The sequence below is a fragment of the Quercus lobata genome, chromosome 7 (assembly GCF_001633185.2).
Source record: "Quercus lobata isolate SW786 chromosome 7, ValleyOak3.0 Primary Assembly, whole genome shotgun sequence".
Taxonomy (NCBI): Eukaryota; Viridiplantae; Streptophyta; class Magnoliopsida; order Fagales; family Fagaceae; genus Quercus; species Quercus lobata.
In genome coordinates, this window is record NC_044910.1 from 24,067,274 (window position 1) to 24,083,787 (window position 16,514).

Genomic DNA, 16,514 nt, shown 5'->3' on the forward strand with positions numbered 1-16,514 from the left:
AACATTCACAATATTTTTTACAACAAATCCTAGATTTTAAACTGCTTTTTGTTTTTATTTGAAAATATCACTATAATTATTTTTTTGCCATCAACAATAGGCTGTAACAACCTGCTGCTTAGCATTAGTTGTAAAAGTATTGTGAAAAATATTGTGGACGATATTGCATTTTTTCTCTATTTTTTTTTATTTGTTTTTCATCTAGTAAAAAAAATTATTTTATTTATTGATTATAAATAATCTTATTGATTAAAATTTGGGGGCCTTTTTTTTACTTGGGGCCTTAAACAGCCGCATTTCTTGCTCCACCATAGAGCCGGCCCTGCATAATGGATAAATGAAATTAAAGAACTTTAATTAACCATAAAGATCTATATATATATATATATATATATATATATACTTTCCGTAGTAGTAAAACCTGTTGCATACATGTGTGTACTTACCACACAGGCGTGCAAATCGTGCATGAGATGAAGACACGAAATTGTCTTCCAACTCATGATTTCAGTCGTTTTTGTACTTATGCGTATGGACATGTGTTTAATTTGATGTGTGTAATTTTCACTTCCCTTTCCATAAACACAAACAATTATGAATAGACTAAAATATTAAAAAATCCGTAACCTACCGCTATCGTTCTGTCCTTAAGGTCAAAATTACACTTACCAAAACAAATTGTAAAACCGAGAATTAATTTATCTCATTTTTGCCAATCATAAATCCCTCACGACCTCAACCGCAGATGGTGGGTCTTGTTGCAAAATTAAAATGACAATCCATTCCTAGTAGCAGAAGACAGAAACGCAATTGGAGCCCAAAAGTATGACATGAGTGGTCCATGTGCTTTTCTTTAAATGAGAGGTACAAGTGCTTTTTATAATGAAGGGCAATGCAACAACTTTCAATTATCATTACTATTGTGTGCTAATCTTTAAATTAAAATAAAGACTTTTGCAAAATGAGTAACATGAGGTACAATATTTTTTTTCAACTTTTACCACAACTACTAATATAGCATGAAGTAACATTATTTTTATTTGAGTTCACTGTAATTGATAGCACTTTTAATATATACCAATCACAATATGTTATATCAACAATTATGAATAATGTTGTCCCTAAAATATTGTTGATGATATATCTTATCATAAAAATTGGGGGAAAATGAAAAAACATTTCCAAAATTTTGGGCCAAAATCAAGTTGAGAGATGCTAAGTCTATAATATTTTTACAACAAATCACAGGTGGTTAGTTGTTATTAGTTCAAATTTGAAACTAACACTAAAATTACTTTTTTACCCTAACAATAACAACCAGTAACAACCTGCCACTTAAAATTTGTTGTAAAAATGTTGTAAACATATCATTTCTCTATATTAAAACTCCCTAAACTTTCAACAAAGACTCAAATCAATCGTGCCAGGTGCAAGTGATGCATTTTAATAAAATAAAATAAAACATTGTAAATAAAGAAAAAAAAAATCGTAAAATATTTGTTCAAAAATTCATCACTTATGAGAATGGAGATGACATCGTGGTGATTCATGACGTAGGATAGGATATCGAGTTTATGTTTTGTTGCATATTAAATTTTACATTTCTAGAGTTATCCTTTATTTCTTAGTTTTAAATCATTTTTAGGAGTATTGTGGTCAAAATTTACTTTTTATATGGTAGGATATTAATTACGATCGGTTTAAGAATAAGGTGTGATTTTTCCTTTTATTAAACCTAATTTCATACCCAGCAAAAATTAGGATTTTCTTAAGTTTCCTAGATGTCCTAGGATTACCTTCTATAAATTAGTAGTTGTAGCCTCATGGGCATAAAAAATTTTGGTTAATAAAAAAAAATTTCTGAGATATTTTATTAAGAAAATTTTTTTCAGTTTCAACAAAAACCTTGCAAGCGTTATACAAATTGCTAATAATAATGGTTGACATGCCTAGTCTTTTCATGGTCCACGTAAAGTAATTAATCAATAATATATATATTATCTAAGAGAGCATAAGATTTTGTCACATGATGCATTCTTTGAATTGCCATCAAAAAGTATAAGTACATTGAATTGCCAATATAGTACATGCATATATTAATTATCTAAAATTGTGCATTAATTATTTATATTAAAGAAATTTATATGATTATTTTTATAAACTCTATATAAAAACAATTTTTATTTGGAAGAAGCTAAGAAGAAGAAGAAGAATAGATTTAGAAATGACATTCTTCCTTACGTTTAGTTGCTTTGACAACAATTGACATAAAAGTCATAAAAATTATTATTTGTGAATTCATTAAAATTAATCTTAACAATTTAGATTTTCTAACTCATTTTAGTGATATATATGTGCACGTGTGTGTGTTTTTACAAATTTACAAATTGTATGGTTGATTGAGATAAGTTTTTAATCACCAAATTACGAGTTGGTGTTGTTCAAACAATACCAAGAAGTATTTTAGTCAGTTTCAAGTCAAAGCCTTAATAATAATAATAATAATAAAATTTGGGGCTAAAAAATTTTGTGAAAAATAAAGTAATTTGTTTGAAAATTTTCTTTAAGTCATTAAGGAAAAAATAGATGCTCTTGAAAAAAAAAATGATGAAAATTGTAGTAGGTCCAAAGATCATGAGACATAAATTGTTATGAAATTCACTAAAGATCCATGAAATCAATTTAATTGATTGTAAATCTCAAGATTCTATAATTTTAGTTGAAATCACCTAAATTTATTGATTTTATTAGGGTTGAAATATCTAGTTTGTTGTCGATCGATCCTTATTAGGTGAATTTGGTTAATTTCCTAAAATTCAAGAAAAAAGAATCTCCTATTGTTTTATTAATTCAATTTGATGAATTGTACATAAATATGGAAAGAAGATAAAAGGATTTAAGCATTCAGCATAGTTATTTGCTTGGTATGACAAACTCAAAATCCCAAGGAGTAGTTTTTTCAATTAGAGGGTTTTGATTAGGAGTGTTCACCAAACCACTCAAACCACACAACCACACCCAAACCGATCAAAACTGCCCACAAAATAGAGTAACCGCACCGCACCACAAATGTTAGTGAATTGCACCGCACTGTGTGGTGCAATGTGCGGTTTTATGATAAGAAAAATACATACATACATACATATATATATATATATATTAATAATTTAATATTATATGAAGTAATTAGCCAGCCCCTTCTCAAAAAAAAAAAAAAAAAAGTAACTAGCCAGCCTTAGTGTGTTCTAGTTTCACATTAAAAACGGTTTCGTTTTGGTTAAATACAAAATCAAAACTTCAAAACTTCATTCACTTCTCCATCTCGCACTTTCATTCTCTCTCACAAAATCAAAATTACAAAAGTTTTTTTTTTTTTTTTTGGTATTATATTTGTGGTACTTTTAATTAACTGTCAATCTGTCACAAGTTTGTTTTTGTCTTGTATATATTTGTGATTTTTTTTTTTTTTACAAAGATTATATTTTTTTAAAATTTACTGTCATATTGTCATGGTTATTAATAATAAACTAGTAATTGACCATGTCATCTTGAAAAATATACTATCTTAAAACCAACCAAACCAGATCTTGTACACCGCACCGAACTATCCTGCACTACACATGTGACCACAAAACTAAGGTGCACTGTGGTGATTGTTTTGGCTAAACTACATTGCAAAGTGCAGTTCTTAAAATGACCCAAAACCACACCAAATTGTATTACAAATGCCCATATAGTTCTGATATATAAATAAAGTATGAACTATGAAGTTTAAGTTTTGTTGTATATTACTATTTCTTTTATTTTCTTTTTATTTTTAATTTCGTGAAATTTTTAGAGCATATTATTTCCTTGTTTTAGAGAGTTTTACAGAATAATTTAATCGAAATTCAGTCCTTACATAGTAATTAAGATTTGTTTTCAAATATGATTTGGTGATTTTTCCGTTTATTTAGACTAATTTCATGCCTAGCCCAAATTAGGGTTTTCATGGGGTTTCCTAGTTGTTCAATGAATTGGTTTCTATAAATTACTGGTTGTATCCCTCAGACATTCAAGCTCTGTTTCATAAGCTTTTTAGAGAGGAGGTGAATTTTTTTTTTTTTTTTTCTCGGTGGATTTCAAATTTCTGCTTGTGTATTCAGTTAACCCATTGTGGATTTCAATGGTTTATTCTCGAAATAGAAGCAACTTGTTTCTTGTGACTTTGTGACTTTCCACCTACATCACACCCTCTCCCATCCTCTAATAGACCATACGCACCCACTCCCACTTCAATTGATCGCATTCAATGGCTCGTCTCTCTTGATGTCTTCTGCAGCATGAGAGAGAGAGAGAGAGAGGAATGGGTTCCATGTGGGTAGAGACAGAAAATAGAAAACGTTAAATTATTAATACAATTTAAAACAAGTTTTTATTATTATTAAATTTTAGTTAAAATAATTTTTTTAATCAAAATGCATCAAGAGCATCACATGTGATTTCAATTTTCTAACGAAAGTTTAGGAGCTTTAATTAAATTTCAAATTAGAAGAACAGAGGGTCATGATTTTTTACTCAATATTCAGGAAATGTTTTTACATTTTTTCCTCAAAAAATTTTAGCTGGCATTCCTAAAAGTGTAGTTCATCGCTACCAGTTGTTCCGAACATTGGGCTCCATGGCATGAAACCATTCTTGACAAGTACTAGGGTAGGTCTTATGATGGATAGTGATCAAAGTATGAGACAAACACAAAACGAGATCCATGTTCAGATATCAGGTGGGGTTAAACGCAAATTATAAAGCTTTTATTTGAGGCTGATGTGGCTGATTATAAGCTTTAATGGCCAAAATTTAGAAATTGTATAAAACACTTGGTTCAATTTGTAGAAGGATTTTTTTTCTTAGTCTATACTCCACATGATAGCAAAAGGAAGACAATCTTCAATTGGTGGTCAAACTTAATGAAGCTTAATTATGAAATGAACTTATGCTTCAGAAGCAACCTCAGGCAAATAGTGTTCCAATAATCAAAGTGCAAGATAGCACATTTATTACTCCTCTTGGTCATGGGACGGTATAGCTTGCATGGTAAAACTAAAAGCCAATGGCTGCTAGACTATCATCGATCACCCTCTATAATTTTGGACCCGATATTGTGCTTTTTAGTCATAGGTGCCATTTATGGGGTCTACACGCGCTTTTTTCAGTCGTTGGGTCTACTGATTGGATGTAAACTTGATTAATTATATGTCATTCAAGATTTCTTTCATATACCGCTTACCTATTTGAAGCAACTACTTCCTAAATATGCATTCTTTTTCCCAGCAATACCTCCAGCATCTACTTTTATTTCCATTCCAATGTACACTGTTAAAACTGTGTACATCAATCAGGGGAAAAAAAAAAAATATATATATATATATATATATATTGTACAGTAAAACTCCTAGTAATTAAGAATCAAAACAAATCACATTCTAAGTTCTTTTGATTATTTGTGTTGACAAGCGTCCTTCAACAGACATTTGCCTACTTGAAATTGGTGGGCCACATGAGAATTGCAAAGTGATCATGAAGACAATCAATGGATCAAGCACTTCCATCTAATAAACAAAATGATTTGATGAGTCTAAACAACTCGAATATTAATTTTTTTTTTTTTTAATATCCCAAAGAATTGGATACGTCAGATTGTACAAAAAAAATTAAGGTAACTTTAAATGCAGTGGTTATGAACTTGGCTGATTTCAAGATAACTCATCTAAAAATAGAATCTAGTAGATGTATGGTGGTCCTGTGTATACTCTGCATTCTTATTATAACTTGGAGGAGTGTAGAGAAACCTAATGAGCTGTACAGCTGGAATCACATGCATGTCCTTGTTAGAGAGAGAGAGAATTGGTTTATGGCTAAATGGACCTAATATCACAATCTGAGACGCAGTCAAAGGAAAATACCCCATATCATCCCAAGAAATTTTTACTTTGAGTAAAAACAAGTTAACTTGTATCCAACCCATATCGAGTCAACCTATTTGACCCAATTTTTAAGTAGTTTTATTTATTTATTTAAACCGGTCAAGTAAGCTGACAAATCACTCCAAATGTTAAATCATGTAAAGGTAACATAATGCTCACTATCTATGGTAATGACCACGTTGAATTAAATAACAACCATCAAAACATTTTTTTTTTCAATTAATTTGACCACAAGATAATAAGATTCAAAAAAATTGAGATCACAATATAAAATTTGAGAGAATTAAATAACTTAGATTGAAACATCTCTACATCATTTGGTGTGATAAAAAGCTCAGAGTATTGGTCTAAAGTCCAAAATTTTGCAATAAAACTCATATAATCGTTGTCATTATTAGTTTCTTGTGTTACAAGTGAACTAACATCTCTTTCACTATCTCCTAAGCGGAACAAAATGTGTATCTAAGAGGATAAGAGTCATGGGAATGCGTCTCTATTGCCCAAGAATGCCACTAGAGTTAGGGCACTTACTGCGCTTTTTTTAAAACAATATTTCTTATAAACTTTTAAAACACTTTTATGGATTTAAAAACCAAAATTACGTCGTCTTTAGCACTTAATAACAAGTCACCTAACTTTTATGGTAATGATATCATTATTAAACTTTGAATTGTGTAAACTTAAGAATTTATGTAATATTTAACTTTTAGTAGAGTATTTTGTCATTTTTCACTTTTAATCTTTTTTTTCAATTAATTATTATTATTATTATTATTATTATTATTATTATTATTATTATTATGCATAAGAAAAAATACGAGTCTACCCATAACTTGATTAAGTTGACTCATAGCTTGATTAACCAAACTCACTTGCAATCTGTTAAGAATAACCAATTTTTTACTTGAACTCGTTGTTGACCCCAACCTGATTAACCTAACTCAACTCGACCCGTTTACCGGGTTGAGTTTCATTGGACTTGGCTCTCAACTATGACTTTGTAGTAATTGTTTCTAAGCCTTCACCAAGCAATTTCATCTTTTCAAAGATTTAAATTGATGGTAGTAGACAACAAATTTTATAACTTTTTTCAGAATTGTTAAAGATGATAAGTTGCAATTTATGTAAAATAAAAGTGTCGGTAGTGATCTTACAACAAATTTTATAACTTTTTTCAGAATTGTTAAAGATGATAAGTTGCAATTTATGTAAAACTAGTCGCTAACCCGTGCGATGCACGGGAAAACTATTAGAAAATAATAAAGCATGCATATATTAAAATACAATTTAAGTTCATGTGTGCTTGCAAGGGATACATACCTAAATAGTTCTTGCAGTAGAAATAAAAACCTTATCTTTGAGATAAAGAACTGATGTAAACAAACTAACCTTACATTAAACAAATTATAAAAATAAAAAAAAATAAAAATAAAATAAAAAAAACATAAAACTGATGTCACGGGAAATTCAGCCACATAGTAGTAATATATAAATCTCTTAAAACCTAAACCTAAACGTAAGGACTAAATATTTATGCGCCTTCTCTTGCTTTCCTAATGTATTTGGTTAAAAACATAAAACTGATGTCACGGGAAATTTAGCCACATAGTAGTAATATATAAATCTCTTAAAACCTAAACCTAAACGTAAGGACTAAATATATAAACAAACTAACCTTACAAAAGCTGAACTTTATAAGCTAAAATCTATATCGTGAGTTGTAGATCTTGAATGTTATACCGTGGGTTTAGGGCTTCCTACATTTGGAGAGAGAGAGAGTTTGCAGAAACCAAAGAAAATCTCTCTATAACTTAAGAAACACAATATAATAAAATTAAAGAGATAAAATTTTCAGAGGACAAAATATTATAGATAATTTAAAAGAATTTCGGTTTAATTCTTAAACACCGCAACTCCATAAAATTTATACTAATAATAATATTTTATGATAGCGCAGTTAGAATTTTGGTTTAATTCTTGAACACTGAATTGGAAATTGATTATATGAGTATTCAATGGTGAACAAAATACTATATATTAATTAATATATAAACAAAACTAACCTTACAAAAGTTGAACTTTATAAACTAAAATCTATACCATGCATTGTAGATCTTGAATGCTTTAAGGCTTCCTACGTCTGGAGAGAGAGAGAGTTTGCAGAAACCGTGGCTTTATATTTCTTAACTTGAGAGAGGAGTAAGGTTGCTAGGGTTTTGAGGAGTTATAATTTTTATTTATTTATTTATTTTTTAAATATTGTGCTAACGTGAAAAATTGTGATGTCAGCAAAGGTTTCGGTTTTATATATATATATATATATATATATATATATATAGATAGATAAAAGTGTCGGTAGTGATCTTATGTGAAAGTGTTATATTAATCTCTATAAATAATTGTAAAATTTGTTTGTTCGTATAAACAAATTTAATTGAAATGCTTACGGGCAAATTTTAATTGCCAATGTGATTGATTTTAACGGATGGGGCTTAACCCATCATATCGCAAGCCATGCCCCACCAACCTGTGGACAAAGGGGAAATAATTGCCTTTTGCCAACTATCCACAAGGTGCTTCTGTTTCCTGGGAGAGAACGGCCTTTCTTGTTAAAACTTAAAAATGCCCCAGTTATTATTATTATTTTATTATTTAATACAAATCAGAGAAAATATAATGAAACGAATTTTTATTTTTGAAAAAATAAGAATCGATTTATTTATTTTTTATTTTTTATTTTTTTTGAGAAGGTGAATTGATTTAATTTGAAAGTCAAATTTCATGTGTGGTCCGTCAAAAACTTTCAAAAGTGCATTATAACTCAACTAATTAAGTTTTCAAACGTTTTAAATATTTTAGTTTTACCACAACACGCTGTTAGCATAATAGTCACAACACAATTACTAAGTAAGTTCTTGTAGCGTGATCGTCATTACTTCAAATCAATCTCTATCTATTAAAAATTTTAAAAATCAAGTTTGACCATATAAATAATAGCATTGTGGTTTTGACAACATCTCAGAGAATATGTGGAAAAAAATGGAAATGTGTAGTCGTTCATTATCCACGGCTTATTCCAAATTAGATCGAAGGTTTAAAGTTCACTAATGTAGGAGGGGAAAAGTTCATTCATGAAAAAATTAATCCAACTAAATGACCACTGTAACCCAGTGAAAAATAGAATTTTGACACGAAAACAGCAGCAAGCAATTACTTCTTTTTCCCAATTAATTTTTATGGCCTACAGAATTTTCTATTACCATAAATTAAACCTTTTGAATGTTCTAGCTTTCACGGGTTGATTTCATATAATTGGATTTACTCCACGTTTATGTATTTTAACAGTTAAGAGTACTATTTCTCCAACTCGAAAAAAAAATAGTGAAACTGAATTGAAAGAGAGTTGCCATATTATAATTGAGATATATATTGGAGACGAAAAAAAAACTACATGTAAAACGAATGCTTAGTCAAAAGATACACAGTAAGCATCTAATTAAACTAGTGTCTCCTAGGGTGGTTCCCTACTTAATATAAAACTAATTGTTAAAGTAAAACTATTTGCAAGAAAATCTAGATTAAACTGTAAAATAAACTTCTTTAACACTAATTGCTCTTAAACAAAAAGCATTAAATAAAAGATTAAAGGAAGAAGAAACTGATAACGAAAAACACCTTATCAGGCATTTTGTTATTTTCATTAAAAATATCAAACACAGTTGGAAGTTGAAAGTAGTTGCACCAAGTTGTAACATAACGTCAAACCTTAACATTCATTCTTTTCGCTCAAGACACACGAAAATATATATATAAATTCTGAGTAAAAATTGGTTTTTTTTTTTTTTTTTTCATATATATATTTTTCCCTAGTTGCTATTATCAAGCACAACATTATTTCCATTGTTTGTTTGGCCTAGCAAGCTGCTTATTGAACGTGCTTTCACCATCCCAAGCTTCATCCTTTTTTTTGTGACCGATATTGATGGCTTCTTTTCATCTTCAGCTCCAGCAATATCATTGTCTAACATAATATCCTTTTGTTTATTATCCTCAGACGAGGTTGAAAGTGTCGCTGGTGGGTCAGAGTTAGAGTTAGAGTCATCCAACTTTGGTGCAGTAGTACTAGCCAAAGATCGGCTTCGAACGCTTGTCATGCTTCTTAGCCTCCCTTTACCCAAGTGATGCTCACAAAGAGAGTAACCCACAAGGGTCTGTTGCATACACCTCCATCCTCTTCCATTAACGCGACTGCACCGCGATCCTTCCATGAGTGCACCACCTCTTGCTCTCTTCTTTGCAATATTGCTACCGCCATTACTAACATTCTCAACACCGTCCTTTGTTTCTTTCTCCTCACCCTCTTCTCCTTCTTCTTCTTCTTTGTTATTATCGTTTTGTTGCGCCGCACATTTCTTGTTCATCTTCGTCTTCATCTTAGTCTTCATTTTCTTATCTTTCTCCATTATCGCATCTTCATCATTATTTCCTGCTCTCCTTTCGAATGTACCTCTCCTTTTCTTTGGTGGAAATGCTTTCTCTCCCTCACACCATCTCCCAGATGCTATATATAATTGTATCCAAACAACAACCACCACAACACCACATTTGAATACTATCTAATGGCATATATATAAGAGATTCTATGATCACTAATTTATCTAGCATAATTACAAAACTATTACCTTGACGGGAAGCACTTGATTCTGAAAGAACCCCAGTAACAGTTTCTGCACCCAAAATGCCTCCCATCCTGAAAGCACAACAGACCCAGAAGATACAAACAACCACAAACATGAAATTTTTTACAGCCCAAGAGAAAGAACCAAACAAAACCCCAAAAAATAATAAAGGTGCAATAGAGGGCAAGATATATAGTAGCTGGGACCAGCAAGCAACCCATGCTAACGTGCACCGCATGGGGAATATTAGTTAAGAGCCAAAGATAAATAAGAGATAAAAAAGACTAGCTAGATTAGATTAGATGGGAAGGTATGGTGGCTAGCAAAGCTGATATAAAAACACCTTAAACAGTATTTCCACTTACAGTTTTTTTCTTTTCCCTTTTTTTTTTTTTTTTCCTTTTTCTTTTTAAAATTTTTTTTTTCTACATGGGTAAAATCAAATTATGGGTCTCCTTCTTTTCACTTTTTTTACTACAAGATCTCATGAAAGATGAATAAGAACATGGATTAGCTTTTTTTTTTTTTTTTTTTTTTTTTTTTTTTTTTTTTTTTTTTTTGAGGGGACTTTTTTTTCTAACCTGGTATCATTACTCTTCTCTTCCACTCCGCCTCTCTCATCTTTTCCTTGCAAAAAAAACTCCTGCAAAATCAAAAACACACCCATGATCCACTCACACATATATGCTTGTTCCTTAAAATTTAACATAAGGCAAAATTCATACACATGAAATCTTTAGGGCACATTGAACCAAAGTGCACTGTCATAAACACACAAATATAAATAAAAACAAACAACAGTAAGAAGAAAAAAGAAAGAAAGAAAGAAATTGATGATAAAAGGTTGTTTCATTTTCCACTAACCAAACAATCTTTCTTCTTCACCTCGTTGTGTGGCCCACTAGCAACATCATCAGAGAAATCCAAGCCGTTGCTTCCTCCACGGATCGGTGGGAGACGTTGATTGGGCTGATCAGACGGCTGAGGACCAAAGTGGGCATATCTATCACTTTGTGGGGAGAGATTTTCAAGTGGGTGTGAGGCTTTTGGTTGTGTGGTATTGTGGAGCTGGAGTTGCACCACCGGTGACCGGTTGAGGAGGGGATCTGAGAGAGGAACCGGAGATAGAGATGAGAGAGGGAAAGGTACCTGTCTTTTACGGATCCTCATCGGTGCACAAAAAAATATATAAGATTTGACTCTCTCTAAAAGATTTTTGGCTGGTTTATAGCTCAGACCCAGAAGTGATCTTTGAGGTCAGATTTCAACAAGCGAAAGAAAGAGAGAGAGAGAGAGAGAGAGTGCAAGCCAAAGCAAAGACCATACATATATTACTACTGCAACCCACACACACACCAAGACCAAGGAAAAAAATATTATGCTTTATTTTTTATTTAAAATTTTTTTTTTTTAATTATCTTTGGGTTCTCTTTCTCTCTCTAACTTTTATTTGTTGCACCAATTGCACCACAGAAAGAAAGAAGGGGAAGCGTCTTATGGGGGGTGTAGTACGCACGTGTGAGAGGGTCGGGGGGCTAGAGTGGATAACACGTGTGAGGGGGGTAGTGACTGGTTTAGGAGGTAACCGGTGAGGTGGGGAATCGGGACGAGGAAGGGGACAGGGTACGGACGAGGATGCCAGGGTGGAAGGTGAGAAGAGGAATACAAAATGATGGGAGTGGGTAGTTCTATCGTTTATACTTTTAAGAAGGAAAGTGTGGGTCCCACCCTCCTCACCCCACTTCCCCCCTCTTAATATTAAGTCTTATTACAACGACCAAGACGGCTAACACACAAAACACAACACAACTCATCTGTACAGTGTACATTACCTAAATAAATCTCAATTGCTCTCTCTTTGCCTAATGACAAATCCTATTCCTATTCCTATGCCCCAATTTCAATTTGTAGTCGCACTTACCACTCATCAGCAGCACAGCAGCACCTGGTTGTCTAATAATAATAGTGGGAGTGGAAGTCTATGACTGCGGGACAAGATAGTGCATCCCCTTTCCATCACAAGCGTGAGAATATAAGCTACACTTTTTGATTTTATATGTATACGTATGAACCCAAATAATTTCAAGACAAGAACTTTTCATAATTTTAGTGTAGAGTCAAAATAATTTTCATAACATATTCAACAATTGTCAAGGGGGTAAGTTAGTGGTCACATTACATATTCTACTAAGGGTTTTAAAGGCTGGCAAAAAAAAGACCGCAAAATAAGTTTGAAGTGACACTAGTGTGGTGTTGGCTAAAATTACTTCGATACTTTAGTTAATATTTACAAAAGTGATATTTTGAATATCTAGTGTTTATACATACCCTGCTCTGCATAGGGAAGACATGGACATTTTTTACTTGTCCCGTGATTTTAACCATATCCTATGATTAGCACCATAGAGCACATCTGAGCGATGATAAGAACAAAAGGATTCGGATGGTGTATAAATATTGGACGTGGCATACTTATTGTCATGAATAAAGCTTACGTGCTTCAAGATTTGAGCTTTCCCAGCAGATGTGGGTTGTCCATGTTCCTTTCCCCTCCTCATGATGTTGTAGTTCGTCTATTCACAGTTTAAACGAACATGAATGATGAATTGGACTATATAAACAAGCCAAATTGGTGGAACTGATACCCATTTGTTGCCCCTCTTTCCAAGTTCAACCATCTATTTCACAAGACGAGATGAGGGAAAGTTAATCTGAAATGCTTCAACCTGAACGACCTCTCCAAGAATGCACTCCATTTTTAGCTGAAGGTAGAGCAAAAACTTTCTTACTCTTGTTTCTTAGTCGTCGGGGTCTTTTTTTGTCACCCCAACCTTATCTTGTCTTCCTTTTTATAAACGTAGATATGGCTGGTAATGTTAATTATGTAATGTCTACTTCAAGATACTTGATCACTTATTGAGGGCGAGTAATGTGATGGAAATCCAAATTGCATAATGTTTTGCTTTGTCTATCATTAATGTTGAGTACATTGATATCACTGTAGCAAGTAAAAAATTGTTGTGGATGAATAAACTCCTACAGAATTGGACCTGAATTAATAGAGGTATGTTCTATATTGTGATAATCAAAGTGAAATCCATTCTAGTAAGAAACAAACTTTTCTTTTGAGGTCTAAGCATATATTGATGTGAGGTATCATTGGAATCATGATGCATTAGAGATGAAGTTGTTACACTTTAAGAAAATTCAAATTGGTGAGAATTGGTCAAATATGATGGAAAACCATTACTCATGGAAAAACTTGAGGCTTGTAATAGGGGGGGCAAAACTTGGATAAAGTACCTTAAGTATGGTATATTAGGTTCTCCAATTAAATTCAAACACATAATTGAATTGTCTAATGAAACAAAAACAAAGTTTTCTTTTCTGCTGAAAATTAATTTAGTAGAGATATGTTTTTAAATTTAATTAAGAAACCTAATATATTTTACCTAAAGTACCATATATATTTAAGTTTTATCCAAAGAAAAGTAAAAATGGGAGAGTCCCAACAAAGTCAAGAGGGGGAAATTTGTTAGGCAATCTCCCCTATGTGAGGGACACACTTCTTATAAATAATTGTTCAAGCGCTATGCACCCAAAATATATATATAAAAAAAAGAGGGGGGGGGGGGGGGGGGAAGAAAGTGATAGAGAGGAAAGTAAAAAAAGAGAACTTCAAGTTAACTAGTGTTTTTGGTTGAAATTTTTCTTTGTTTGCTCAAATGCGAAGACTCATTTGGTGAGATGTTTTCTTGTTATTGGTAAAACCGCCATAGTGTGATGAATATTTGTTATAATGCAAGAATTGTGTGTTCTTAATGTTTTGGTGGCCTTTGGCATTTTTTCTAGAGAAGATTATTTTAAACCTATATTTCTATACTAAAAGATTTTATAGGAATATGTCTTATGGCTTTTCTTGTCTCATTACTCATTAGAATTTGGAGGTTTTTTCACGTAAAAATTAAGTGTTTATTTATTTATTGTGAACTGTTGTTGGATTATTTTGTTTATGATAGTTATTCTACTTGCCTAAATTATTTGAAATTCCTATTGAATTTTCAGAAATTTGGAAAGATTAAATAAATTTGTTTCATATTGGTTGTATTAATGAGCTATTTCACGCTCTATTTGTTTCGTTAGAAAACCTTCTATAAAGATAGTTTTCCACATTTTTCAATGTTTGGTAACATAAAAATAAATAAATAAATAAATTGGTCAACAAAAAACTATCTTTGGTCAACGAAAAGCTCTTATAAAAATAAGGCTTATTTTTTATAGGTTGTTTTCCCAAAAAAAAAAAAAAAAATGGAAAACAATCTCTCTCTCATATGCCGCATAATTCCTATAAATATTATCTTCTTTTGACTCAAGAAACAATATTTTCTTTCACTCATTCAACCTTTCTCACAATAAACTCTCCAATTTTTTCTTTTTCCTTTGTTTTCTCTCTCTTCTCACACCCTCACTATCACCCCCTCTAGCCTCTTCCCTTTCCACAGATTTCTCTCTCTATCTACCTCTCTTCATCTTTTTTCTCCCTATTTCTTCTCCCCTCTATAACACCGTTTTTTAATAAGTTTTTTTTTTTTCTCCTCACAAATCCATCGACAGTTCTATAACAATTTTTTATATTTATCAAACTATTTGGCCTATGTGACATTTTGAACTATTTAAAATGGAACTTATGGGTATAATGGTTATTTTGAATTATGAGAAGCATGGTTTATATATATATATATATATATATATATTGCTCTTGATTTGTGCCACTATAGCACGTAGGTATGAGTATATTAATACATGCTATATAGTTTATTGCTTAAACCGTCTTTTCTCTTATTTTGTTTAAGTTTGTTATGCTTTATTTGTTTAATGCTTTAAGTTTAAGCCTTTACCCCTTTTTTTTAATCTCTTTCTTTGTTTATGAAGTTTGAGATTTTCCCATTTATTTAATATATAAAATTTTAAGTCATGTAACAAGATTTTATTTAGTAAAGACTTTGTTGCAATCTTATGATGTTTATTAATTTTGTTTGTGAATTTTATAGAATTTCAAATGTTATTACTTGTGAAACCTTGATTTTGAATTATAATGGCAAGTTTAATTTAGGCATGTGCCTATATAAATATATATATATATATATATATTTATATAAATTTACATATTCATGTTATGATTTCTCAAACTTAATTTTATATATATTTAATTATAAAAAAAAATTATTTAACATTGTGGTTTGACTGGTGAACCACTAGTTGAACCATTGACCTAGTGACTTAGTTCATAAACCAGATCAATGACAAGTTTAGGTTTAATAACTATGAATAAAACATATATTTTTTCTATAAACTCCCAAACACATTTAAAAAAATACACTATATTCCTTTTGTGGGGCCAGAGAATTTATGTCCCGGCCCACTTTCCATTAGGCCTCAAGACCCGCGTTGAGGAGAGTAGTTGCCGAGGACAAGTAGTGAAAGACCAAATAGCCTAGAGATGTAGCCGAGGATGACCCTATCCTCGATATCCCAAGGCCTAAAAGGGAAAAACGACATGTCATCAAAGGCAGCCTCCAAAGCACTCCCAGAAGAAAAGGCGAATAGAATGAAACTCGCACGGGGGTACAGTGTGGGAGTGGTTCAAGGAGAAGACATCACCTCCGCATTGAATGCGTCAACAAACGTCCTAACCACATTGATGGGAAAAGACTTCTGAACAGTGTGGTTTCGGTTATTGCAAATAACAGAAAGTAGGGGGAGGCGGCTGATGGGACAGGTACTCGAGTAGTTACCTGTCTGATCAACAGATGAAAGGTCAGGATCAACTAAGAATGACTATATAATGTAAAGGCTTATGCGCCAAAAAAGA

The 16,514-nt window shown here is 31.8% G+C and overlaps 1 protein-coding gene across 2 annotated transcripts; it reads right to left on the reverse strand.

The window, feature by feature from the left end:
- Nucleotides 1-9,794: 9,794 nt before the first annotated feature.
- On the reverse strand, nt 9,795-12,102 carry LOC115953991. 2 transcript variants are annotated; one of them, XM_031071834.1, is made up of 4 exons: nt 11,507-12,102; nt 11,224-11,285; nt 10,646-10,713; nt 9,795-10,524 (listed from the first exon to the last, which is right to left on the reverse strand). In XM_031071834.1, the coding sequence occupies exons 1-4, from the start codon at nt 11,810-11,812 to the stop codon at nt 9,830-9,832; spliced, it is 1,131 nt and encodes a 376-aa protein (XP_030927694.1). In that variant the 5' UTR covers nt 11,813-12,102; the 3' UTR covers nt 9,795-9,829. The 2 variants fall into 2 exon arrangements, with proteins under 2 accessions (XP_030927694.1, XP_030927695.1); XM_031071835.1 differs by having other exon boundaries at nt 11,528-12,041.
- Between the last annotated feature and the right edge of the window lie 4,412 nt (nt 12,103-16,514).

Coding starts and splice junctions, on each gene's coding strand:
- LOC115953991 (XM_031071834.1), bottom strand. CDS start 11,812: ATGAGGATCCGTAAAAGACAGGTACCTTTCCCTCTCTCATCTCTATCT. Junction 11,286..11,506: donor TGAAGAAGAAAGATTGTTTG/GTTAGTGGAAAA, acceptor TTGATTTTGCAG/GAGTTTTTTTTGCAAGGAAA. Junction 10,525..10,645: donor ATCAAGTGCTTCCCGTCAAG/GTAATAGTTTTG, acceptor AATTATATATAG/CATCTGGGAGATGGTGTGAG.